Below are 27,950 nucleotides of genomic sequence, written 5' to 3' on the forward strand. Positions count from 1 at the left end.
TTCCGGGCGGTGCAGCAGCGGCCGCTCGGAAGATGGCTGCGCCCTGTGGCTCGGAGCTGCCCACCGACTCGCCCCTGAAGATCCCGAAGATGGAGGTGCTGTCCCCGGCCTCTCCGGGCGGCCTGAGCGATGGGAACCCATCCCTGTCCGACCCTTCCACGCCTAGCGGCGCCTCCCCGCTCGGGCCCGGCAGCGCGGCTGGCTCGGGGGCAGCGACGGCGGCGGCTGGGGCCGGGGGACTGGGGCTGGGGGCCCGCAGCGCCGCCTCGTCCTCCGTCTCCTTTTCCCCCGGCGGCGGCGGCGGCGGCGGGGCCGCAGCAGCTGCCGCCGCTGCCTGCCGGGGCATGTCGTGGACCCCGGCCGAGACCAACGCGTTGATAGCTGTGTGGGGCAACGAGCGGCTGGTGGAGGCGCGGTACCAGCAGCTGGAGGGAGCCGGCACGGTGTTCGGCAGCAAGGCCCCCGGGCCAGCCATGTACGAGCGCGTGTCCCGGGCCCTGGCCGAGCTGGGCTACGAGCGGACCCCGTCCCAGTGCCGGGAGCGCATCAAGGTAACCGGCCGCCCGGCCCGGGGCAGCGAACCACATACACTGAGAGAAGGCGGGGAAGCCGGCCTCGGGGGCGGGGGCTGGGGCTGGGCTGTCCGCGGAGCTTCCCTCCGGGGCCGGGGGGCGGTTCGTATCCCCTCCGCCTTTCTCTTCTCCCCCTGGGGAGGGGACTTTTTCAGGGGGCCTTCAGGCCTTCTAGGTGTGAACTTAAACGCCCCTACCGCCGCCGCCCCCCTCTTTCTTGCCAGTTTGGATGCTCCAGCTCTCCGAAGTTGGTTTTTCATTGTGTGCTGAGCGGCGGTCCTCGCGCTGCAGGCGCCTCTCTCCCCCCAGCACCGGGGCCCCTCGCTTTGTTCCATACTGAGGGGCTCCCAGGGTCGGAGGCGGGGTTGGGGAAAGGGAGAGGAGGGGGGAGATGAGCTCCCATTCTGGGTTTCCCAGTGAGTGGCGGAGCCACACTCACAAAAAGAGCTCTCTAGGACTACTGGCCTTTGTGTCAGTTGCAGTACCTCCAACTTGAGCTGCCAGCGGGGCTAGTAGGATTCCAGATGCCTTGGAAAGAGCTGCTGGCAGCCCAATCTTGTATTGTTACTGTGGCAAGTTAGTGGGCACAAAGACACCCAGACTTGGAATTTGGAAGGAATGTGGAGTGAGACTGTTGTTCCCTTGGCTTGAGACTTTCTAAAATTTCTGATCAGGCCACTTAAATGAAAGCCATCCTTTTCCTCTAGGTAGATACTGAGCTATATTTGTAGTAACAGGCAAAAAGCCTCATGAGTCTTGAATTTCTCTAAAATGCCATAGGCATTTTAATATTTAGGTACTTTTAATCTCGACCAGAAGTTTCACATTTGGGAAGGGTTCTTTACTAATTTGCGGTTTTTAAACCTGTGGGCTCCAGTTTTCTTGATATTGAGTTGTATTTTAGTTGAATCAGTTTGTGATTACAAACCTATAGTGCCCACCAGAGTTAAGATTCAGATGAGGATCCATTTTCCCAAGCTTCCCCAAATGAAGAGCTTTCTGTTAATTTAGGGATAGTGTACCTACTTCAACCCCAGGTTCAATAAAACTCTTAACATTTGTGGCTGAGGCCGTTTTTCTCTGGTGTGTATTATTTGTTTATGGTTTTAAAGACAGTGAAAATTCTTTTTGGATTGGGATCGTTTTAAAGCCTATCTGATGGATTTAGAAAAGTATAATTTAGAAAATTTTGGCCATGACTAAAACCAAAGGCATTTCAAATCTTATCAAATACTGTTCTGGAACTCTGCCAGTTACTTCTCTTATTCTAAGTTGATTATTTGTAGTGTCTTTGACTTTTTTCCAAAAGTCTTTTACTTCTGTTCAGTAAAGCATTTACTATGTTCTGGGCACTGTGCTGGCTGCTGAGAATACAAAGATTAAAAGCAACATAATCCCTCCTCAGCCCTCAAGCAATTTACATTTTACTTTATCTGCCGCGTCGGAGCCCAAATAAGTAGAGGGGTGTGAAGTGGGGGAGGGGAAGCAAAGGAATGATCAAAGATTTAGCAGGAAAATTTAAGGAGGAAGACACATTATTATTCTTATTGTTTTGAAAGAAATTTGAGCTACTGTTAGTAAATCAAATGAACAAGTAATAAACCTTTATCAGTATTTGATTCAGTCAGTTAATGGTCAAGGTCATTGAAGTTAGAAATTTGGGGAGATCCCTATTCTTAATACATTTAATAGAATTAATTAATCACTGTCAGTGGTGTGCAGTGTACCATTCTCCAGTTTAGGTTCCCCCTTAGGGGTACACCCAGACCCTAAAATCTGACCCATCTGAATTCTTTTGTAGGGGAATTCCAAGACTGATGGAAAATTGTTGAGCATGCTGTGCCATCATCGAATCTACTGAACACGAACAATTCCACTCTAAATCTAACCCCTGAAATATCCAAATATCATTCGATCAGTTTGCTCCACTGTCACAGTCTGAGAGAGATGAACTAGTAAAGGAAATTCCACAGTCTTAACTAATTTGTTTTAAGAAGACATACGTATCCATACAAATGAGAATGGCCTAGGGGTCCTCTGAAACTCCTCATATATAGGAGGTTATTTTAAAAAAATTAGACTGTTGTGTCTGTTAGTTCTACCAACACAAAACTACTCATTCCTTTGAAGTTCTGTTCTGATGTCTTCAGTGCTGTGTGGAGGTGGTTCTAGGGTCTCGAAGGTTAGGCTAGTATAACACAAGTTCTTGTAGCTTCTGCCAAGTTGGTCAGGCTTTGGAATGTGGGGTGCTTGACAGACTGTATGTCTATTGTCCTAGAACTAGCTCAGATTCATCACTTTTTTAGTTACAGGATGATAAATTTTTTCAGTCATATCAACTCTTGAAGACCCTCTACTAAATAGAGGGTTTGGGAACTCTGGGGAGGGAGGGAATTACACCTAAGGAAAACAAATTCTTTAAGTATCAAAGTAATATACTTGAAACTATTCCTAAATTGGGCAAGTGTAGGTATACTGCCTCTGTTAATTCCTTTGTTTGAAACAACTGCGAAGCAACCCAGACTTTACTAACAAAAGACTAGATGGAGAACTTTGATAAACTTGTGCTTTACTGTTAGGACAGTATTCATTTGTAAATTTAAAAAACATGTTGAATTGTACCACCTGAAAATCCATTGAGAAATAAATTAATCTCCTTGTAAAGACCTTTTAAGGGGAGCGATAGATTCTGCAAATTTGGTTTTAAATTTTGATGCAAGCAAATGACTTGCAACCAAAATGTGGGAAATGAAGGACTCCTTGCGTGGATTAGAGTACTTGACCGATAACTTCTGATGAAAAAGAAATTTGTGAGGGGCAGCTAGGTGGTGCATTGGATAGTACACTGGACCTGGAGTCAGGAGGACCTGAGTTCAAATCCAGCCTCAGACACTTGACACTTACTAGCTGTGTGACCCTGGGCAAGTCACTTAGCCCCACTGCCTAACAAGAAAAGAAATTTGTGTAGGGCAGAAACAAAATTGAATGAATATAGTATCCATCCATGTCAAATTACTGTAAATTGCAAGCCTTAGAGAGATTAGTTTTCCAGCCAACATAAAATCCACACCCTAGTCAGGTAAGGTGAATCTATCTACTTGATAATATTTATCTCATACCAAATAAAGACAAATATTGATCCCATTTGGATGTAGCTAATAATAATTTTTAGTTTTTTCCAAGTAGTCTAATATTGTATTTTAAGGACTGATCGAATTTTGATCTGATGTAAATAGCTGGCTATTGCTGCATAGTTCTTATCTATTAATCTTTTGAAAATTATAAACTTAATTGCTACCAACACAAATAATTGAATAAACACACAAGCATCTTATGTAAAACTCCTAGAATTTCATAAATTAGAACCAAATGAATTAATACAATAAACCAGCAAAAATGTCCTGCTTATGCCCTTTTCCAGTTCCATCTGAAGTTCCACTAGCTTTGTCTTTGTCTTTTTATAACATTGTAGTCACTAATTGTAGTTCTGGCAATCTTGCTTTGCATTATTTCAAATAGATTTTTCCATATTTCTTTACATTCTTCATATTTATAACTTACATAACACCTGTTTAATGTTACAGATTATTATCATAATCTTGGTGTGTAGATATTTCACAGTTTAACAAGATTTGACTTGATTATTTACTTCTGAAAAATACTTACTTGCCAAAAAGATGAAAATTACTGTTTTTGGGTGGCCTGATCTTGAAACCGCTCTTGTTCTTTGCAAGCCCATTTATTCACATCCATTTATTGACTGAGTACTCTGTATATATTTAAGACACAAGTTTCTCTGGGTGATGCAAAGAAATATACTTGGATACTTAAATGACTCCATGGTCTCCTTGATAAGGGATGCTTTCTTAAGCAGTGAAGATTGCTGCATAGTCATGCCTTCTTATCCTGTGCAGTTCTTGTCCATGACCTCATAGAAGGACAGGTCACCACAGATGAGCTCCCCACCTTTCTGAACCCAGTCTTCCTCTAGGTTTGTATCTTTTGTGTAATAGTGTATACACTGTTAGTGTGTATGGTATACAGCACTAGGGCTGTGCACTTGTAATCTAATAAAAATAAATACCTCCTTCGATAAGTCTAAAATTTTATTTACTTCTTTCAAAGTATCTTCAGATTTATTGTCTCATTTGATCCTTATGAAAGCCTCCTGAGGTAGTAGTCTTTCCTGTGTTCTTTCAGTTAAACTGAATTCCTCCCTAGAGTAAGTTTTACAATCTATTTGGGAAGATAAGACATACATGAAAAAGATGAGTAACAATACAAGTCAATGAATTCACAAGGTGTCTTAAAACAGTGCATGATTAAGTTACAGTAAAGGCTATTTTCAGAAAAGAAGAGATAATGTCACAGTTCATACTATGTTAGCAGTTCTTGGCTTTGACACTTTACTCAAGCTTTGAATTTATAAAATCATTCACTATTGAGCCAGATGCTGCATTCACACTTCTAGTCAGTTAATCTGATGCACTGCAAAACTCATTCTCAAGTCCCATGTTTTTGGGCATTCTCCAAAAATTTGCCTCTTGAGAGTTGGCTTTATGTCCATGAAACAGATGTGTACTTCTAGCTTGCCACAAGATGAATCAGGTGAATGTATGACCTAAAAAACTTGTCTTTAATGGATCAACATTATTTGCTTATTTAAGAACATGTTTAAAGATAATGGCTTGGGGTTTCTCCTTACTAATCAAAATGAATAATTCTTAAGGATGATTTTTGGATTAATTAAAAATAATTATTACAATACCTGGAATAATTTTTGTGATTCAGTAGACAAATCACCATTTTGCCTAAATTTTAACTATCATGCCTACCCATCCTTCTGTGAGAATCAGTGCTTTTTTTTTTTTAAATCAAAGAAAGATGCTTAGGCCAAAATTTGTCCTTGTCCTTTAACATGTGGATTCTACAAAAACCTTCTGCCTTAAGATGAAAAATTTTCCAAGAACTGTCAGGTGCTATCAAGATATATGTGATTTAGTCAAATTGGCTACCTCTACTAAAATTTTTGCCTATTCTACTTCATTTAATCCCCTGATATCACCTATAAGTATATTCATTCTTAGGCTTGCCTGTTGCTGATAAGTCTGAAAGATGTGTAGTGAGTGCCCAGGAAGAGTAGACTATTTAAAATATTGTTTCATACCTTTTTTAAACTTTTTTTTTTAAACATTTCAAGAGTTTTCCCTATGTAGAAGGAAGTAAATTGACTTGGCAACCATATCTTATTTGTGAATGAACAGGCTTCTGGGTTTGCTGCTTTTTAAAAAAATTTAAATATAAGAGAACTGGTGAAGTACAGAATTAAATACATTTGTGTTCTATTCAGAAAATGTAGTATACAAAAAATAAATTTGGGAAGGACATAGATTTGAGAATTAAATTATAGTAGTAGTTTACCTTTTACAAAATAATGTAACTCCTTATTTTTTTAATGCCATAGACCCCTTCGAATCCTATGGAACCTTCTCAGAATGGTTTTAAATACACGAAATACAATACATAGGATTACAAAGGAAACTAATTATGTTGAAATAATTATCTTTTTTAAAAAATCATGTATCCCAGGTTAAGACTGCTTGCCTTAAATAATGTAGTTATGTAATTCATTTAAATCAGTTTGTAAAAATTCATATAATAATAATACTGCATCATTTTATATAGCCTTTTACAGCTTACAAAATATTTTAACATTAATTATCTCATTTTGTCTTTACAATACTCTTGTTAGATAGATAGGATATTATTTCAGTTAGATACAAGGAAACTAAGACTGAGGTTTAGTGATTTGTCCAAGGTCACTGGACTTTTCAAGAACAAATCTATTTTGTAAAATGAGACTCACTTGAGTATAATGACCTATTATAGTTTGAGTGCCCTGTTAGTGTGCAGATGTTAGAATTAAAGTAAATTTTAACCAAAACTGATTCTTCCTGATCACACTAAGATCAGTTAAAAAGACATTTGGTTTAGTCAGAGATTTTCAGCGAAGTGATATTAGTTTGGGGCTATTGAAAAAATTTTCACTTTGGATCTGCTTTTTAGACCTTAATAAGTATATACCATCCATTGTTATTAGAGATCACCATTTAGCAAGGAACTAGTATACAATCAGTTTCAAATTTTAGGCTTGATTTTGAAAGGCCAGGGAGCAAGAACAGAATTATTAATTATTAGTTTTAATTAGGTTGCCTATAAATTGATCTGAAGATATCACCTGGAAATCAATCAACTCTAAATTTTGGAAGAGTAGATTACACAGGCTTCTTATTTCTCCTTTGTTAACTTTGTCCATTTCCTTAAATGCAAATGCAAACAAATGCAAAATATACACACACACACAAATATATATATATATATATATATATATATATATATATATATATACACACACACACACATAATGCTTAAAAGCCATAGACTTTTGAATAAGTAAGCTTTTAATTGGTTATTATATTTGCAGAGCTGGTATAGTGTTAACCACGTATGCTCTTACAATATGATAACTGTTGCTGTGATTTTTCTACTCTGTGGTAGAAATTGTTTACCAAAATGTTGACTTCTCCATGTAAAGTTAAGGGGTGCTGGATTTAGAGTCAAGGTTCCTGGGTTCAAAGTCTGGCTCTTCCTCTTACTATCTAAGTGACCTATAGCAAATTGCTTTCCCTTTCTGAGCTTTGGTTTCTTCATCTGCAAAATGAGAGATGGGGATTGGACTTAGCCCCTTGCTTGGCACCTTCCATCTCTAATCTATGATCTCTGAAATTTAATGAATTGGTTCTAATTTGCATATTTTTCAGTTTAGCTTAGTTTAGCTTCATCTCTGTATGTCTGTTTTTCCTACATTACCTGAATAACTGAAAGATGACCATTTCTTTAAATTAGTCCAGTTTCTGCATTGTTAAAGGGAGCTCAATGATATCCCACAGAAATGACATACATACTTCTCCCAGTCTCCTAAAAGCTTAATGTAGTGCTATGCCGTATTGTTGCTTCCCAGTATCTGTTGTCACTGATTAGCTGACACTCCACTATTAAACATTTTAATAGTTACTTTTATTATTATAAATTTTTATGTGTATGTTTCTAGTCCCTTGTGTAACAAGTGTATTTGGAACTGTGAAATGACACTATTCCTGTAAAGCAGAAGTTTAATAACTAAATGTAGTTATACCCTTTCTTTTGCATAGTTTTTGGTTACATTTACATGAAGACTTTGTTATAAGTTGTATTTTTAAAATTCATTGTAGTGTTTATATTTAACTCTTCTTCCCATTTCTCTGACTAAACCAAATGTCTTTTTAATTGATCTTAGTGTGATCAGGAAGAATCAGTTTTGGTTAAAATTCACTTTAATTCTAACATCTGCACTTCTTTTCCCTACAAGAGAAGACTTGAATTGTGGTTCAAGAAGAATAATGACAGATTGAAAAATGTCTTGCTTTTGATTTTGACCTTTTGGCTACCTACTTTGGTAGTTGGTAGTGCAGTGAATAGAGCATTGGGCCTGGAGTCAGAAAGACCTGAGTTCATATCTGTCCCCAGGCATTACTAGCTCTGTGACCCTGGGCAGGTCATTTAACCTGGGAGATAGTAGGTGTTTAATAAATGTTTATTGATTAATTGATTGACATAACCTCTTTGCTTCGAGTTTCCTTGACTGTAAAATAGTAATCATAATGGCTCCTACTAGGGAAGAGCTGTTGAAGATCAAATGAGATAGCATTTGTAAAAGTGCTTAGCACAGTGCCTGGCACTTGGTGGGAGTTCTATAAATGCTTATTTTCATCCTTTCTCTCCCTTTCTCTCTATTTTAAAATGTCAGGAATTTATAAACGTAATTTAGAGTAACTAACACAATTTGAACTTTTTTAAAGAGATAGTTCTATATCAATATTTAGAATGTTCTTTAGACCAATTACCTTTATTATTCATAAGGCTTAGAAATTGATCTTTTATGTTTTTTGGGTATATTGTGAAAAATTCCAGTTTTCTATGCTGAGTTAAGCATAATGTACCTTATTTTATCTAGTGAGTATTTCTTTCCACTGTGTAGCAAACTGCAGCTGGGTTGTAGGCTAGCTAGCAGCACAATTCTAGCTTCTTGCTATAAGTAAGCCTTGATCCTTGCTTTATCTCTTAGGATAAAATCTAGTAGGAGTAAGAAGATGTGTATACAGATAAATGTATTTCACTTTAGAATATAAGTGACAGGTGCACAAGAAGGAGGATAAAGTGGGATCAGATGAAGAGGAGATCATTTATAATAAGGGAGATCAGAGCTGCCCTAGGTTTGCTGCTTATTACTTGTATCATCTTGGGCAAGTCATTTAACGTTTCTGAATCTTGCAGCACTTATCTGTTTAAAAAAGAGAGAGAGAGACAATTGGACTAGCTGTTTGCTAAGATCCCTCTATCCTGTGATGCTAAGTCAAGGTCTTTGTGCACACTTCTTTTTGTTCCTCTTGCCCAAGTCTTGAAAATCCCCATATTGAAGATTTCCAAGTTTTCTAATGTCATTTCCCTGGTGTCAGGAACCTTGCTTGAATTATGCAAAGCAACTCTTCACTAAAAATTAATTCATGGATGACAAGTAGTGTTGGGGTCCCATTGCCCTATTATAAAAACATAGACAAAATAAATTAAAAAAGAAATAATTATGTACTTTAAATGAAAGAAGAAAAGTGACATTTACATTTTGGGTTGAACTCCCACTCTGACCAGTATCTGTTGTAAACATTGTTGTTGTAGGTTTAAAAAGTCCCTTTAGTCAATGACCAAGAAGCACTAGACAATACTATAATGGTAGATTGATGGTATTACATTTTTAGGTGCAGCTGATGGTACAACAGTCAGCAGAGAATGAGAGTCATTTAACATTTAATTATCTCCTTTTCTATGCTTGCAGTGTTTTAGGTAGTAATATTAGATGTGTTTTTAATAGACATCAAATTTGTAATAGGAGCATTAACATTTTTTTGATTGAATATTACTGACCTACAGGGTACATCTGTAGACCAGAAGATATACATACAGTAATGTATCAGCATACTTACTCTTTAGTATTTATATAAAGATTTAGCGACAGTGCTGAGTAGAATGATATGGAAAATGATGTAGGAAGTTTGAGACCAGGTGGCAAAAGGCATCTTCTAATTATTTACATAGCTACCTGTTAGTGATGACTTGTGAAGTAGCTGAAAGGTCCAGTATGTCGCAGATGGTTGACCTCATCTGTTCTCAATGTATGTGATCATTCAAGAGTTCATCTCCCAAAATAACTCTTACTTTCAAGAGAATCCCTTAAATATTAACTCAAACTTGCAAATTAGGTTTGGGCTATGTGTACTTCACTGCTGGTACTAAGTGGCTAAGAAATCAATTAGTTTTATATATGTATGTATGTGCATATATGTATATATACATATATATTTGAAACATTCAGTTTATGGAATGTATGTTTGCTTATTCATTACTGCATCATGTATGTTTTGTAGGGATTAAATCATAATGACAATGTTGATGTACATATGGATACAAGGAACCATCGTGATAACTTCATAGGGTCTGTAAGCCTGCCCAGTTGGGAGCCACTGCTGTGCTCTATCGATTTGATTACTTTTCTCCATCTTTTTTTCTACCAGAATTTCTGTCCTGTTTGAAAATGTCGCATTAAGAAGGGCATACTCTTTAGTCCTGCTCCTTTTTGTATTCAATAATTTTCTTCATTTCTGTTGAAAATGTATTTCATAATGCTTGAGCTTCTCTATTGTTTTCTAGCAAGTGTTCAGGTAAACTTACCTTATCATTCCTTTATTTTGTGCCTTCAAAGTATTGATGAAGTGCTCAGAAAGTACCATGATAGTATTTTCTTCTTTATAAAGCCCTGTAATAAGTCCTTATAAAATCTCTGCCAGCCTAGTTCAGTAGAACAGAGAACCTAGATTTGAATTCCAGGTTTTCTACTTACCTGTGTGTGAGATACCTTGGGCAAATTACTTCACATTTCTGGGACTCAATTTCCTTATCTAGAAAATAAAGAGTTTGGATTAGATTAGAAGGTTTTTAACCTGGGGACTGTGTTTTGTGTGTGTTTGTGTGTGTGTGTGTGTGTACAGATGTATTTCAACATAATTAGTTCCTTTGAAATTCTTTGTATTTCATTCTATGCCTTTAAAATACATTCTAAGAAGGGATTTCTAGGTTTTACCAGATCCTAAAAGGCATCTTTGACACAAGAAAAGCTAAGAACCACTGGATTAGATTAACTTAAAGATTTCTTTTGGTTCTAAATGCTGTGGTCCTATGATCATTGTTTCATTGAGGGACATCAGAAGTTGAAGTGCATGCCTGATATATTTTTCTTCCTTATTGCCTTAAAAATAATAAAGGAACACTTGTGATTAGCTCTTGAGCAACAGAGGATATTGTATTTATAGTAGTTAATATTCTGTTTTCCTCAAGGATTCTCTGAGCATTCAGAATAGACACAGACCTAATGAGTCCAGAAAACTATAGCAGCACCCACATTTTTAAACCAGCTAGCTCAGGAGGAGGATCAGGCATTGACTGGTTATCAAAGATGGCTTTGGAGGCTGAGGAATTGGATTCAAATCCTATCTCTGGTGCCTGGTACTACCTGTGTAACTTGGGGCAAGTCACTTAATCTCCCTGAACCTCAGATTCCTCATCTGTAAAATAAAGAAAAAGGATTAAATGGCTTTGGAGGCCTCTTCAAGCTCTAGATCTATAATCCTGTTAAACCTCTCTCTTAGCAAGATTTTATAGCAGAAGAATAAAGGAATATCTAGGAGTAATAGGTGTTATATCTCGTGAAGACAATGGTGACAACTGAAGGAAAAATGTAGAAATAGGAGCTGTAAGTGAACTTGCAGAGTGGCATATTTAAATGTAGTATAAGAAAAACTTCCTTATAATCAGTGACATGGGTTGCCTCCGGACATAGTAGGTTTCTCCTTAGTAGAAATTTTAAGCAAAGACTATACTCATGTATGGATTCTTGTAGAGGAGATTTTTGGTCAGTTGTGAGTTGGGCTAGATGGATTCTGAGGTCCCTTCCAACTTTATGAATAAGACAGTAGTTATGGCATATATACTGCCTGAATAATTTCAGTTCTGGACAGTTCCCCATAGTTACTAAAGCTGTAAACAAGAGAACACTTTTGACAATGGTTGTCATTTTTCTACCTGACCTTATAAAATCCAAGGGTAGAAATCAGCTGATTCTTCCTTCTTCTTTATAGTAAGGATAACTATTTTATCTTTTTGAGTTCCTTAACCCATGTTTCAGATACAGGAAGCAACTAGGTTTGAATGACTGGGTGATGACTTATTGGAGACTATTGTAGAGCTCTTTTATGCTTTAGGTAGGGTTCAGATTACATGATCTCTGAAGTCTCTCCCAACTTCAAAATTCCATGATTCTACAGCCCTTACAGGTTAGCAACCTTCTTAGAATTAAAATGTAGTACTTCATTGCTAAGGAAATAGTTATCAAGGATCATATACGTCTAAAGAATCTTCCTTGTTGCCATTTGCTTTGAGGAAAATAATTTATTTACTTGTTACACTTATAGCTATTTTTCCTACCCTTTCCGCTTCTACTTTTCTTAAGAGGTATTAGGGAGTTCTTCTCATCTCAGATTTTGTGTTGTAGTATGACAACAATAGCATAGCAGAAGAACAGAGAGAGGTAACCAGTTTGAGTCTAGGCAGATAACAGACCTAGTTGACTGTAGTTAGTCTAAGAAAGTTTTCTGCTAATGATGACTTTCATTTCTTAATCTAGAAAAATTCTGTTTCTTCTCTCTGTTAATCTTCCCTTAATTTAAAATTAGCCTCTAAGGAATTTTTAAAATTCTTAAATATTTAAAAAATCTTTTTTAATTCTAAGGAATTTTTTAAAAATCCACAGTCATGATATAACTATTAAACATTATGTCATCTTTTAATATAAGCCAAAGTCCTTTTGGGAAAGTGTCTACTTGATGTAATTGGAGCCTGTGTTGCAATCAGAAATTCTCTTATCCCTCTTCCTCCCCTGGAAAGGGTTTTTAAAAAATTATATTGTGAATTTGCATAGTAAAAGAGAAATTTGGCAACTCTTACAGCCTTTGCAGCTGCAAAATCCACCAGTTCCCAGACATCAACAGCCCACAAGAATTAATCTGGGAGACAACCCTGGCTCTCCCTCAGGGTGTGGAGGCCTGGGCAGCATGGCGATGGAGACCTTTGTGAAAGATATCAAGCCCAGGACTTAAGAACCTGAATCTCATCTTCATTGTGCTAGAGACAGGCCGAGTGACCAAGACAAAAGACATGAGGTGAGGATCTGCAAAGTAGCAGACAAAACAGGTAGCATCAATATATCTGTTTGGGATGATATTGACAACCTGATCCATCCTGGGGACATTATCCGACTCACCAAGGGGTATACTTCAGTTTTAAAGGATTTCTGACCCTCTACACTGGCCATAGGGGCGATGTACAGAAGATTGGAGAATTCTGTATGGTTTATTCTGAGGGCCCCAACTTCAGCAAGCCAGACCCTGAGTAGAGTGCCCAGCAGCTCCCCAGCAAGATGATACAGAGCGACAGCACCTCTTCCACTTCCCAGCCTCCAGCTGGCCTTCCTGCAGCCTCTCCACCCTCTGAGAGTCAGAATGGGAATGGCCTAACCACCCCACTCCCAACCCTGGCCCAGGCAGTGATCCCCATTCACCCCATGTCCCCCTTCACCCCACCAGGCATGAATCACTGCAAGTCAGCTTAGCCACAATCTGCTTTTGCTGGCACTCCAAGCCCCTCCTCCAACCCCTGTCAGCAACGGCAAAGAAATCCGGATGAGCAGCAAGAGATAGGGAGACACTTTTCCTTCTTCCTTACTGAGGACAACCCTTTTATATGTCTCCCTACTAAGAACAAAGACCAACTCTTGGGGGCTAGTTGTGTATATGGTGGTGTATTTTAGCCTTAAGCCTTCTAGGATGACATAGGAGGGAATAGTAGTCTTCTACCTTGTTTCTTAAACTGATGTCCCTTGCTCAAGTGAGAATGATGTCTCCTTTTCCTTCACTCTGAGCTCTCTAAACCTCTTCTAATATTTTTAGATACCACACTTGGAGTGGACTTAACTTCAGTGTTTGTGATAAAGGGGACTGACCTCTGCCCTTCCCTAGTAAATATTTCCACCCTGAAGAGGAAAATGGAATTTAGCTGGCTTTGATTAAATTTACTTATACACCCTTCACCTGTTCTTCTCACCATATCCAGTCTTTGCTTATCACTGCCTAAGCTAGTATAAGAGGACAGATATCTATCTGCAGCAGTTCCCAGAAACAATTCCATATCACTAGGATTAATACCCTGTTTGTCATACTGAAATTAGAAGACAGATTACGGCTTTACCATTGTAACTGCTTAGGAGGGTAGACAAAATTTATTTAAATTTGCTTATCACTGGAGATGAAAATGTTTGTGAGATTACCATGCATTGTATATTAGGTCATTCCTAAATATTTCACTGTTCTGAATATCCTTACAGGTAATTTATCCAAAATAAAAATTGAATATTGAAATCAGATAACTGATGACATGTTATATTGGATAAATCACGAAGCCACATAATGAATTAATTGGCAATAACATTTAATTGGTGCAACAAGAAAAAAACTTCTTGCCCAGCAGGTATTTCTGTACCTATAAGTTATGAAAATATTTTGCATTAAATCATAGTATACACTTCTACTAGTAAAATTTTTTTTTGGTTCTGCCAGAGAACAGGAGAATTTTGGCTGTCTGCCCCTAGATGCTGTTCATTCTGAGCAGTCTGCTGATAGGGTTCAATAGGTAAATTGAACCCAAACTGACTCTTTCAAGGTTTAGAACATGAGTACTGTGACACTGGGTCTTTTCATTTGTAGTAAGGCAGGTTAGTATGATGGCCTATTGGGCCTCTTGCCCACATGCTATACCATTTTCTGTTACAAAGCAGTAAGATTTAGGTGATCTAGAGAGGGAAAAGGAAGAGCCAAGAGTCTGTTGTTTTACACACACACACACACACACACACACTCTTTACATTTTAGTCAGTAACTTGACATGTGTTAGGTGTTCAGAGAGTCCAGCACTACATTGGTTTTTCCTCACAATGCAGTTTTATGCTCAAATAAGTGACAGAATTGGCATAGAGGTGATTGTCAGCATCACGATATATACACATAACTGCATTAAAAAGATAGGGGAGCAGGGCAAAACTTGGGACTTCAATAAACCTTTTGCTAGTAGGGATAGATTTTGATGTCGAGTTGCTGATAGGTAGAACTCCAAAAAACGCATGAAGTAAAGTGCCAGAAGTTTGTATCCTATATTGATATCATTTTTCTTGCCCATATTGAAATAAGTTTGTTTTCCCTTACTAATTGAAACCTTTCTTCTGCTAACTTTGGTGATGACACCGAGGAAATGTGAAGAAAAAACATTTTCATATGACCTAAAACAATAAAGATTTTTTAAAAGATAATTCTTTAAAACAACTAACCATGCAATTGGTTAATTTTTACCTCCTTTTGGAAGGGTCTGCATCTTAGTTTTTATGAATAAGGATATGGGAAAATTGATCAGCTGGAATTGTTAGAAAGCAGTGACCTTAGTCCAAAGCTAGGGAAATAATCTAAAAATGGCATATGATTTGATGCCTTTAAGAATTACATGTATTTTAGCCTTAAGTATTTCTTTGGTTCTTAGAAAATAAATTCCTGGATATTTTCCCTGTGCTTGATTTTTCCTGATTCTAATGAAGTAGAGAATCCATGTGATTTATAAGGATATGTTTAAGAATAAAATATATTATATTTTTAATCATTTGGCCAAAAAAGGGAAACTATATGGATAACTTTCAGTTGGCAGAGGGTTAAGATAAAGTGTACCTAGTCCACATCTAGTGTGGGTAGTTCTATAACTGTCATTGAAAGCTTATTTTACTACTTGGTTTTTTATTTTTATTTTTTAAATAAGTGTTTCCTACTATTACAACTCAGCTTTCCTTCCTGCAATTCGACTTTATTTTTCATCTGATATCTGACACTAACAAGAATGATCATGCCAAAGTCTTTCAAACAACACATTTACCTGTGTGTGGCTGTTGTGGCCCACTCTTCCTACTTCTTATTGGATGTTCTGTTTCACCTGTAGCCATTTCTCATAGATCAGTGGTTTTGTCATGGTAATTGTTTTCCGATTATATGTAAAATGGGGCAAACTTTGAGAAAATGATTGTGCTTATAGCAGAATTGGTGACACTCCACCCTGTTTTATGAATTTGCTTAATTCCCTTTATGCTCTGCCAGGCTTGGGAAGAATTTATTTCTTTTCACTTCTGAAAATCCAGGGAAGGATTATAGGAGATATGAGGGAAAATGAGACCCACTCCCATCCCAAAAGTATCTTGTATAATGTCAGGGAGGGCTGTGATGAAACCACTGCCCTACTTGTAGATCTTATTTTTCCAAGCTTTTCATTATTTTATTTGCCCTTTTCTGAACTCTACAATTTCCCTCTCTTGTAGCTGGTGCGATGCCCAGAACTGAATGCTGTGCTCCAGCTGTTGCCTCACCGGTGCTGAATAGAGAGGAAGAGCCACCTTCATAGCTTACATGTGATTCCTCTGCTTATACAACCCAATACTGGATTTACTTATTTTGGCAAGAGAGTTGCATTGTGCACTGTATTTAATGTTTCGTGTACTGTAACCCTGGGTCTTTCTCTGCATTGCTACTGTTAAACCCAAATCCTGCCAATCTCAATTCCTGCCTCTGTTTACTCCTCAGATAGACTGCTTTGCATTCATCCACAATGAATGTCATCTTCTTGTTCTTTCATTTTCTTTTCTTTTAATCTTAAAATTGACCAAAAAATTAACTCTGTTCTACAAGTTGTCAGTCATCTTTTTCTCCCTACTTTGGTAGTGGGGCATTTTTCAAATCTTTTCTTTGATTCTCACCTCTTTTTAATCCTCAAATAATTGGCATAGTGGACATCAATAAAAGTTCACTTGGCATTTCTTCTAAACTTAGTACTGAAGCACTCACACCTGTGATTTGGTCATCTGATCAAATTGGTGTTTTAGTGCTCATATAGTCATAATTTAAAAAAAAAACTTGTTCAAGATACAAGGTAATATGTGACTGTTAACAATTTTCTCTATGGGAACAATCACGTGTATATGTAGTTTTCTCTGGAAGTATCTAAATATCTGGTAGTAGCTACACTGATTTTACTCCACTTTGGATATTTTCTGTAGCCTGGGAAAAGTGAATCCTCTAATAGGTTTAAGTAAATTCTCTTCCCCTGAATTTTTATTCACTTAAAATTTTTTTCTGAACCTAAGTTACTTTGACTTCTGAGATGGGGTAAAAGGAAGAAGGGAGGAAGGAGGCCAACAGAGAAAGAAGCATCTCTTCTTATAGTTGAAATGATTTTCCTAAGAAAGGCCAGAATTAGGTTCTTGCCAGATATGGCCTGTCAGCAAATGAGGGGTGAGGCTTCTCCCTGAGAATCATCAAGGTTCACATTCCCAGATTCTGTAATGTTGTCATATTGTCAGAACTCAAAGTAGGGCATTTCCCTAAGTTCTTTTATTTATTATAGTACATATTTTTTAATATTGTATCCCTTAGATAATCTTTTGTAGTTAGGAAGGTCTACTTTTTTCTGGTCAGGATATATGTGATAAGAGTAGAACTCTCCCTGCCTCCTATTTATCTACTCCAGATCCCCTAGCTTAGCTATATCACAGTGTTTCTCATAGGATTAGACAAGCTGATTTTCTGAGTTTTAATGTTTCCTTCAAGTCTGGAGACTTGATCTGTCTTGATGAACATGCCTTACATATGTTATATGAAAAGTATGAAATCTTCTTGGTTCTTGGGTCCGTGCTGGAGATCAGCAAGGCACTTCTGCCTAAACATTTCTTGAAATATGTACATTTCTTGAGAGAACTGAAGCCATATTTACTTGGAGGCAGTGTGGTACAGTGGAAAGAATACTAGCCATAGAATCAGAAGACCTTGGTTCAAATCCTGTCTCTGATGCTTGCTACTTGTGTGCCCTTTGGTCACTTAACCTCCCTGGGCCTCAGTTTCTTCATCTGTAAAATGAGGGGGTTGGAATAAAGGGCCTCTGAGTTCTAATTCCAGATCTATGTTCCTAACTGGTTTTAGCATTCTTATATATCAAATTCCCAATATGATATTTGCTTACTCGGCATCTTCAACCCTGAAATCAAATAATTCTTTTCTACATCAGCTATTACAAGCAAGTATATAGCAATAATTGTTAGTCCCTCTTGTTTGAAAGAAACCAAGTTATCAGGCCAATATTCCATAAGCAGATCTGGGACTTCTCAACCATTGTGTAACTACTAGACTTTACTGCTTTCTTTGTGCTTATTTACATAAACCTTATGAAATTTCAAGTTTAGCTGACTACGATTTAGTGGTTACACAGATGGTAAAAGAGCCTGTTTTGTGGTTTCCCACCATATTTGGTATCAGAGATTGGTGGCTTTTCTTAGGTCTGTATTTTATTCTGGCAGTTTTGATGTGGCTAAGTTACCTTTCTTTAGAGAGATAACATTAGTATTATTCTTTGGTTTTCCAAATTGTTATCAGTGATAGTTCTGGCTCTAGGATATTTTATGTAGTGAATTTTTTCTTTGGGCAGCCTGAAAGGAGTGAGCAGCGACATGGTTTCTATCTCCATTTATGGCCTTGAAGAGTGAAAGAAATATGGTTGAGCATCTCCATTTATGGCTCTAGGAGGGGCTGGATAGGGGGGCTTGGGATTTTTTGGAGGCAGGAACAAGACATTGTAAGATCTTTTTTTAAAGTTGGCTGGGGATGTTTGCAATTCAAATTCTAATCTTTGTAAGGAGTGCAGAGTTCACTGGGGTGGGGGAATATTTTGAGGTTTGAATGAGAGAACCTTTGAAGGCACTTGTCTTCTTTGGTTCAAAAGCTTGCTCATTGACCATTTTCTAAAGTCCAGATTTCTGACTTAAGCCCTCGGCAGTCTAGGAGCCTAAAATGCCAATTAAGAAGGTTGTGACTAATGGAATTGTATTGGTACCCCTGGTAAAAAGAAAAGACTTTAATAAATATTTAGTACTAACAACTTTAGTCCTTTAAAGAGTTCATTTGAGGTGCCAAAAGAGATTCTGAAGAAGGCTGAATTAAGTAGAGAGGTAGTATGCAGGGAATAGGCTAGTGTTTAGGATGGACTGTGCAGTTCATCATCTTTATAATCTTTTTATACTTACCATTGTTTATTCCGTATGTCTAGCTTCAAGTGACGTATTTTGAAGTAAAATCTGCTATGGGTTTCCCATCATTGTTTGAAACTTATTGGAGGCCCTATAAAAGGTTATCAAGAGTTTTGGTTGGAATAGATAATATATTGACTTATGGGATTTAATCTTATACCTAAAGGAGAAATTTACAATCACACTAATGCCTCCAAATTAATTCTGAAATGAACCATAGTTGATAGTTGAGTACAGAAGTACTTGGAATTTGCCAGGGAATAAGGGTGGTGGTAGGGGATTGTCTCTTAAGCAAACTGCTCATGAAGTTAAACATAACAAAACAGAATGGATATTGGAAGGATTGCAGTTGGGGAGGGGTAGGAATCTAGCTAACTAATTTAGGAGTTGGTACCAAGTCTTTAGTTTACCCTTTCAAATAACAAACCATAGGGTGTACCACTCGGTTACAGAAAATGGTGTTGATAATCAGAAATGAGATAAAGGCCATCCAAATAACAGCTCCTGTTCTTAAAAAATTGAAAAGGATGAACTCTAGAGACTAAAATAACCTAAATGTATCTGTGTACTTGTATAACGTTTTCTTTTCTATGTATAGTAATGGAAATAAAATATATTCCTTTCCAACCCACTTTTAAAAAAAAGGCAATTATCAACCTTTACTCATTCATTTAGTTGACAGTTTGAGTCTTAGAGTAGATTGTAGTGCATTAGGTTCATTATTAGACCTAGGTATTAGAGTACTAATTCTTGATAATTGATATGTTAGATTGGGAATTTGGAGTATTATTGATTTGACCTCTATTTTAAATTTCAGCAGCTTCCCAAGAGACAGAATGAGTTAGTAAGGAATACAGACTATGTAAGTAATATATTTTACTAGCTAATTAGTTTAGGCAATTGTTTGTTTTTTTTTTAACCTGTATTCCTCCTTAACCTAGAGTAAGGAAGGTTGTATTCTTTGCTTTGGGGAATCCTCTTCTCTGTCCTCCCTTCCCTCACCTTTTTCCAAATTCTGGGCACAATAGCAGCTGTACTCTTTCTTCTGTGGCAGGTGTGCATCCTATTGGCTGGCTGGTACTTTTTGGTTGTTTTTTAATGGGGGAGGAGGGATAAAATGTGTGTATCGGGGACATGCTATAATGTAATGTTTTTTGTTTTATAATGGATAATTAACTGTAAAACTGTTGTTTGAATTGTAATGTGTTTGAGTTATTGCTGAATATAGTATTTTTTCTAATATAATGAATGAAAATGAAATCTAGCATTCCTATAACAATGTGTCTGTGTTTGTCTGTTTGTGTCTGTTTAATAGTAATTAATATCTGTGGTCCATACCTGGAAGAGGAAGTACAGATTTAAAGGAATAACAAAAGACTTTGTGTCTTAGACCCTTCGCAGGTGTTACAGTCGGGTGAAAGAACATGGTGTTGGGAAAAGAAAGAGCAGTTACACATTTGAACAGTTGGAACAGGTGTTTGGTCAGGGAGGATGGGATGCTCAGCCCTGCCAGCCTGTACTTATTAACAGTAGTGGCTTGTACCAGGAGCTGGAGTCAGATGGCAGCACTATGGAGGATTATTCACAGGAGGACTGGGGAAACCACAGTCAGGATCTACATGGCTATCCAACAGATCAGGAATTGGGTAAGAGAGCCATTATCTACCCTTATGTGTATACTGCTATAGATAATCCTGGACTGTGTCCTGGTACCATTCCCACTGTTGGCACTAGGTGGTAACCACCTTTTGTGGGCAGATATGTGTATGCCCAATTAGCCTTAAGCTTCCATCTATAGCATGGTTTGTTTGTTTGTTTTTAATTGATAAGTAAGGTGTCAGTAAGATTCCTGACGTCATGGAAGACTTTTGAATTTAGAACAATTCAGTTTTAAATATAGCATATGGTACCTGTATCCTGTAATTCCAAGATAATTACAAAGTTTATTGGCTGTTGGATTCTGTATTGTTTTTCTTCATTTGGACAAAATATTGAAATTTTGATTGTCCTTTTTGGCTTTTGAACTTAAATATGGATAAAGGTCCCTGTTAGGCTTCAACCTGACTGAAAAAGTTGAGTTTTTAAATTTATTCAAAGGACCATTTGAATTAAATTATTTACCATATGCTTATTCCAGTTAGTGATATGACTATAAGTAGCCTCTATAACTTGAGTATAAAGTTTACCTGTATGATTATAGAAGTTAGAAATAAAAAACTTGTTCCTCAAATCTAGATCCTTTGAGCCTGATCAAGAGAGTTTTTTTTTTAACATTTAACTCTTTGATCACTATTTTATGAGAGAGCCCTTTTGCAACCACTATGTATCAACTAAGTTATATGATAATAACTTATACTTTGGCCAGAATTCTGTTACCTCATGTTGAGGTAATTAAGAGCTCCCTGTGAAGTTAATCTAGAGCCATCCACACTTTTGTGATAAGCTTAGCATGAACCCCTTAGCAGATAAAGTCTAAATACACTGTGTAAAATCCTGATGGCAGAAAAGTACTGAATGAAAAAGCAAGAATTGGATGCTGATTTAATTCTGTGTTTTAAAATGAAAAATGTTCAATTGTTGAATGAGGAAGAAAAAAATGCTAAATGTAGGAAAAGGTCTTGAATATAGTAGGAAAGAAAAAAAGATAATTTACTTAAATTGCAGAAAGTATGTAACCACATTTTATTTTTAAAGCACATTAATAAAGGCTAAATTATCTTGGTGTCCTATGACTCTTGTTCTTATAGGTTAATTCACTAAAACCTTTGAAAAAAATTATATATTATATATTTGGGAAGTCTCTTAATAATTGGAGAAATAATTGCTTTAGAAAATCTGCATGGAAAATCTAAGTTGAACAGAATTGTTTTCATTCTTGTGCTTTTAAAATCATGTTCACAGTGAAATGAAGCTTTAATCTCCTAGCTAGAAATCCATTGGTGACCTTGAAGAATCCTGTACATGTAGAGCTGGTTTCTGATCTTGCATATAAATGTATGCATCTCATTATTTGGGAGATATATTTATAAATCTGGCATTGAACTACAACAGTATTTGACACTAGAAATTAAGGCCTAGCATTTGAAAATATGGCATCAACGGTAAAGATAGTTACAAATCTGCATAAATATATGTCATGGCTTAGCAAAATATAATTCATCTTCAAAACTTTGCCTTTCAGATGAAATGCCTGTCACAAAGAGAACATTAAAAATAAAACAAGAGTCTTCTGAAGAAGCACAGTAAGTAGCTGTTTCACCTTGCCACAAAGTGCATTTCCCTAGGGATGGCAAACATTGGGAGAAATTCAGAAACTCCTTGATATAATTATACATGTATGCAAAATCATAGCCATATCATTAAAGAAGCACATTTATGCATCTCTTGGTTTTCTCCATATTGTTATCCCTAGAGGTCATCTTCAAATGCTGGGAATTTTACATCTGAAAAGGAGAAATTCATTATTAAATGAAAAGGTGTGTGTATGTGTCTGCTGGAGTGTATGGGTGTGGAATGCTTTGGTGTTCAAACAGATTCAGAAATGAAGCAGAAGGGTCTTGAGGCTAGGTAGAAAAGTTGTGGGACAAAAAGGACTCTAAATTCTTCTTTTACATCTTAAGTTGCATTTTGTGTAGACAAATGTCCTACTTGCTCAGTTGGGAAGCAAAAACAATTATTAGAAAGGAGAATGTAAAAGGCTAGGAGCCAGGGCCTTTTGATGATGGCCCCAGTGACCTCCTTTTCCCCCAAGAGCCTGGTATTTTCTGTTATGTTAAATATTTCAACTCTTTGGGACCTCAGTAACATTGAAGTGATTTATTCTTTTTAATGTTTATGAGTGCTGTGTTAAGTCTAATTACTGTTGAGCAAAAAAGCGAAGAGACAAAAAATTACGGGGAAGCAAAAGTCCCCCACCTATAATCTTGACATCATCTGAGAAGATGGTGGGATGAAGTGGAGAGAAAATGGCAAGAAGAAATTGCTGTGGTAGTGATCAGTGTAGTGAAGAGAGACTAGGTACTTTCCTTTGGAATCTCCCCTTCTCCTGCCTTTGACAGCTGCCCTGCTTCAACTTCTTAGGACAATCCCACTAAGACTAGAACATTAACCACTGGCCAGATGCCATAGCTGGGGGGTGGGTAGTGAAGTTTGAGCCAAAGATCTTGAGCAGCCTTGTGAGGAAGTAAATACCTTGCCGCTAGATGTCTTCAGGTAGATGTTAGATGACCACTTGTCAGAGATATTGTAGAGGGCATTTTTTTTTCCTTAGAGATATTAAATTAGAGGACCTTTGAGATCACTTCCAAGTCTAAGATCCTGTTATTTTAGGGGCAGCCAGGTGGCACAGTGAAGAGCTCTGGCCTTGGAGTCAGGAGGACCTGAGTTCAAATCCGGCCTCAGACACTTGACACTTACTAGCTGTGTGATCCTGGGCAAGTTACTTAACCCCATTGCCAAAGCAAAAAAAAAAAAATCCTATTATTTTAGTGGCTAGTTCTGATTAACATTTTAATGAGCTGTTCAGAAAATTGCAATAAAATAAAGACAAATAATTTAAAACTCAAACTCAGTAAGTTTGGAACTATCCCTTGACTTAGATTTAGGTCTCTTCTTTTATGACTATGGAACTAAAGTGTCCCAAAAGAAGGGAAACACTTTATTTCTACAATTTTTAAAGTGAAGTTTAACAAGTTTTTAGTCCATCCTTCCCCATACCCCACCCCACTCCCAAAAAAGCCATTGGCTCTTTCACTAAAATATCCCACCTCTCCCTTTAGCTACCAGAGATCTACAGGGGAGGCCCTGCAGTTGGTGTAACTGGGGCTGAACTCAAACCGCACAGAATCGGTGCCACCAACCTCAAACCACCTGAACTTTTCCCGTTGTTGGAACTCCGGAGTCCAGGAAAAACGACAAACAGATCGCAGGGACTGTTTGAATAACTCTGGGTCTAGCTCCCCGTTTGTGCTCCATAGCTCCGAAGAGCTGATGTGAGCCCTAGGAGCTCCAGGCTGAGATCAGATCAGCAGGGCAGGAAACTGACCGGCTCTGCAGAGATCTCCAAGCTGTGCCGCCTCCTCTCTCCAGGTCACACCCCACACGGTGAGAGATTTGAAGAGGTTCCTCTCAGGGTGTTCACTCTGCAGTGTAAGGGTCTCTCCAGAACTGCTCCCTGCAGTGTCTGACTGCAGTGTTACTGATGGTGTAGGGCTGTGACAATGCTGAACAAATTGGCTTCATTTGTGAAGTTGTATTATTTTCCCCTGTAGACACAGGCGGGCTTAACCAGGTTAGCTACCATAAGTTGCAGCAAAATATGCCATCCTTCAACCATGAAAATGATGCTACCCAACCTGTCATCAGAAGAATGTGTGCTTTAAGTTCTTTTTCTTAAAAGGAATGGCTTTATGTTAAACCATTCGAACTCTGTTGCTTGGTCCTCCTTATGACCTAATAAAATTCATTTGAAAGATAGCAGAGTAGGATAAGGGATTTTTAAGACTGGTCGTGGAACAGTTTTTCTCTGTTAGAACCTAATTTGGGGGCAGCTAGGTGGTGCGGTGGATAGAGCACCGGCCCGGATTCAGGAGGACCTGAGTTCAAATCTGGCCTCAGACACATAACACTTAACTAGCTGTGTGACCCTGGGCAAGTCACTTAACCCCACTGCCTAACCAAAAAAGAAAAAGAAGAAGCTAATTTGCCTATCCAGAAATATAATCCTGGACCTTGGCCTTGACAACACCAAGAACTGTAAAAAACAATCATTATTAGGTGCCTACTAGCTTCCAGTACATATGTTAAGGAATAGGTGTTATTCTTTAATAAAGCAGCAAATTAATCTAGATGGGACATTTCATCTTTTGGAAACTATGAAACAAAACAAACAAAAGTGACTCCACACTGAAGGTCTTTGGCCTCCAGAGGAAGATGATGCAATTATGAACTCTTTATCAAATGAAAGACAAAAAGGATAGGAGAACAGATTTGATGTGTGATCATGTGTAGCCTGGGAATGATACACATGGATATCCCTCAAAGAGTGTTCAGTCTGATAGGAATGTCTCAGAGGGCCACAATTCTCTCTCCTCTTCCTCCAAAGAGCTGCTAATAAATCAGGCGTTCGCATCTTTACTCTTTGCCTTTGTTTGACTGTGTGTGAGTGTGGTAGTTCAACATATTGCTAATTGAATCTACTATTTGTATATAGTTAAGTGATTCCGGTAGAATCTTAAATCAGTATAACTGATGAATTCCCTTAAAACAAAGGTCTTAGCTACTGCTGTAAATGAGAACAGCCAAGGAAAGAATTCAACCTACTACATCCCCTTGACCAACCCAGCATGGAGTATTTGCAACTTCAGGTTAAGCAACATGTGAAATAAGAATTTCCCAAGTTTTCTCTTTTGTCTTGTGTGTTCCAACAATTTCTTCACTGCTGCTGTCTTTTACAAATTCTTTCCCAGGACAGTCTTAGTGCATATTTTCAGCTCCGTGCCAACACTCTTTAATCTTACTCCTAATGTCTATTTTTGTTAGGATTAATGGCTTCTATTGAATGTAAGTGTTTCCCACATAGATTCATTCTTATGGCTTAATATTGTGCTAAATCAACTGACAGTGGTATTGGTAAGACATTGAGGTGGTGGTATATTTTAACTCTTTTTTGAAAAAGCAAGAAAATACTATCTTGTTTTTATATCTGTTTTTGGTCCAAGTACTTAAATAAGTCACATGACAGGTGCAGGTCAAGTAAGTTTGGTTTAATGTATCAGAAATAATCAGGTTTGGACTATAAATGATTTTAAGTGGTAATAAATATGTTTCCAAGTATAGCATTTCTCACTGTCACTCAAGAATGAAAGCTCATAAAGCTCACCATTAACTTTACATTACTGATAGCTACTTTTTGATGTATTGGTGATTTCTGAAATCTGAATGTCTTGTTTCATCAAAAAAAAATTTTACTAAGTTGGGTTGCTCCCAGACTAGAGAGGTAGTAATTGAAGTCTGCCCATCCCTGCTTCTTTTAATTCCACAAAGGGCACATTCTTTTCAGACCTGTTTTATATGAGAATTGTGGTACTGTGATCCTCTGTCCACCTGAATTTTTTTGTTTTTCCTTTTAGGAAGCGTGACATTATGCAAAATATTGTGCAGATTTTGGAATCAGTACAGTTAAAGTGGGAACTGTTTCAGAGCTGGACAGACTTTTCCAGGCTCCATCTTTCTAACAAACTGGCCATTTTTGGCATTGGCTACAACACTCGTTGGAAAGAGGATATCCGTTACCACTATGCTGAAATCAGCTCCCAGGTGCCTCTTGGCAAGCGTCTTCGGGAGTACTTCAATTCAGAGAAACCCGAAGGCCGTATCATCATGACACGAGTACAGAAAATGAACTGGAAAAATGTTTATTATAAATTCTTAGAAATCACAATTAGTGAAGCCAGATGCCTGGAGTTGCACATGGAAATTGACTGGATACCCATTGCCCACTCCAAGCCAACCGGTGGGAACGTTGTTCAATATTTATTGCCTGGAGGCATTCCCAAAAGCCCAGGTCTTTATGCCATTGGCTATGAAGAATGTATTGAAAGGCCACTTTCACCCCACTTGGAGCACCGTACCCAGGACGTAGGAAAGGAAGCCCGAGGAGACACAGAGACTCTTTCATCACAGGCCTCTTTACAGGTGGACATGGAGTCTACTCGAATTATCTATTGCTACCTTGGGATTGCCGAGGTTCGGACTCTGCAGCAATGCTTGTTTTTACATTTCCAAGCAAACACCAAAACCTTCAGTAAAGATTGGGTTGGTATCAATGGTTTTTTGTCTCAGAACTGCATTGTGGAACCTGGTGTGTCCCCTAAGTCCATCTATATCAAATTTGTGGAAGTAGAAAGAGACTTTCTTTCCGCCGGCTCTTTAGTGGAGTGCCTGGAAAAAGCCATTGGATATCCCTTAAAATTTAACAACTGATTTCCTCCATCCTTCATAAGGATTTGGGTTTTTGTCTCCCTTCTCCCTCCCCTTATCTGCCTCTCCCATATACCCACTGCCATCGGACTCTTCATGGAAATTATCTTTCCACAATTGGGCCAGTACAACTTTAAAGGAATCAAAGTGGACTTCAAGGAAGAAGCAAAAAAACAAAAACAAAACACTCCTGCAAAGTGCTCATTCTGAGCAAGTAAGATACAAAGAACTTGCAGAGTGGGTCAGCTGGTTATTTTTTTTTTTTAAACAAAAATTTTTAAAATTATATGGATTTTAGAGCCCTGATATAAACAACTGTAGATACATTCCACATTGGACCGAACTTATACTTTGAGTTTCATATGAAATTGAAAAACTGTATTTTTTTCACAATGTTTCATTTTTACACATCTCTCTATGTCTCTATATAAGTGTTATTTACAGCCCTGAATAAATAAGCAATAGATAATGGCAAGTTAAATCTTGACTCACATTAAATGAGACTTTCTTAATATCATTCTTAGCTACTATTACATATAATTTAGAATTCCTTTTTTAATCTGTTTTACTATTTACAGCCAATATTGCCTAAAAAATCCCCCAACACTTTATTTTGTGATATATTCACTTTACTAGTTGTGTTGCCATATCAACTTTATTTTTTTCTTTTTTACATTAAAATAATTCATGGTCTTTTGGAGTAATAGTTGGGCTTTTTGTAGCACAGTGATTTCCCCTAAGCAGCTGGAACTATAAGCTCCTAAATTTGCTGCTTAGAGCACATAGGACAAGGGCAAAAGTAGGTATCTTGCCGTTTTGTAAGACTTTAATTCCTCACTGGCTGCTATTTTTATGTGGCAGAGTATGCTGTAAGCTTGAATGAGTTTTTGCCACATGATGGGGTATTTCTCAATTGAACAACATTTGAAAGAAGTTATGATGTGCAAAATACTATCCTAAGTGATGTGGGAAGTCTAAAAGTTTAATAAATACATGGGCCTTCTTTATGGTGAGTACAGTCTAAGAGGAGGATACAA

The 27,950-nt window shown here is 37.7% G+C and overlaps 1 protein-coding gene and 1 long non-coding RNA gene across 13 annotated transcripts; one reads left to right on the plus strand and one right to left on the minus strand.

Annotated features, from left to right (window-relative positions):
• On the plus strand, nt 1–27,394 carry MSANTD2 (Myb/SANT DNA binding domain containing 2). 12 transcript variants are annotated; one of them, XR_002327183.2, is made up of 5 exons: nt 1–551; nt 20,324–20,579; nt 22,115–22,175; nt 23,712–24,036; nt 26,064–26,153. XR_002327183.2 is itself a non-coding variant. In XM_021000596.2 (5 exons), exons 1-5 carry the CDS (start codon nt 33–35, stop codon nt 26,914–26,916), a joined length of 1,734 nt encoding a protein of 577 aa, XP_020856255.1. In that variant the 5' UTR covers nt 1–32; the 3' UTR covers nt 26,917–27,394. The 12 variants fall into 12 exon arrangements, 8 of the variants coding, with proteins under 8 accessions (XP_020856255.1, XP_020856247.1, XP_020856248.1 ...); XM_021000596.2 differs by lacking the exon at nt 23,712–24,036 and adding an exon at nt 19,751–19,795 and having other exon boundaries at nt 26,064–27,394; XR_002327186.2 differs by lacking the exon at nt 20,324–20,579.
• Nucleotides 4,725–10,622, minus strand: LOC110218045 (uncharacterized). The gene is made up of 3 exons (XR_002327187.2): nt 10,564–10,622; nt 8,901–8,952; nt 4,725–4,808 (listed from the first exon to the last, which is right to left on the minus strand). It is a non-coding gene; the product is annotated as an uncharacterized LOC110218045 (long non-coding RNA).
• Nucleotides 27,395–27,950: the final 556 nt, after the last annotated feature.

The sequence above is a fragment of the Phascolarctos cinereus genome, unplaced genomic scaffold (assembly GCF_003287225.1).
Source record: "Phascolarctos cinereus isolate Bilbo 61053 unplaced genomic scaffold, phaCin_HiC Scaffold_726;HRSCAF=1367, whole genome shotgun sequence".
Classification (NCBI taxonomy): Eukaryota; Metazoa; Chordata; class Mammalia; order Diprotodontia; family Phascolarctidae; genus Phascolarctos; species Phascolarctos cinereus.

Coding starts and splice junctions, on each gene's coding strand:
- MSANTD2 (XM_021000596.2), top strand. CDS start 33: ATGGCTGCGCCCTGTGGCTCGGAGCTGCCCACCGACTCGCCCCTGAAG. Junction 552..19,750: donor AGTGCCGGGAGCGCATCAAG/GTAACCGGCCGC, acceptor TTTAAATTTCAG/CAGCTTCCCAAGAGACAGAA. Junction 19,796..20,323: donor TAGTAAGGAATACAGACTAT/GTAAGTAATATA, acceptor TTTGTGTCTTAG/ACCCTTCGCAGGTGTTACAG.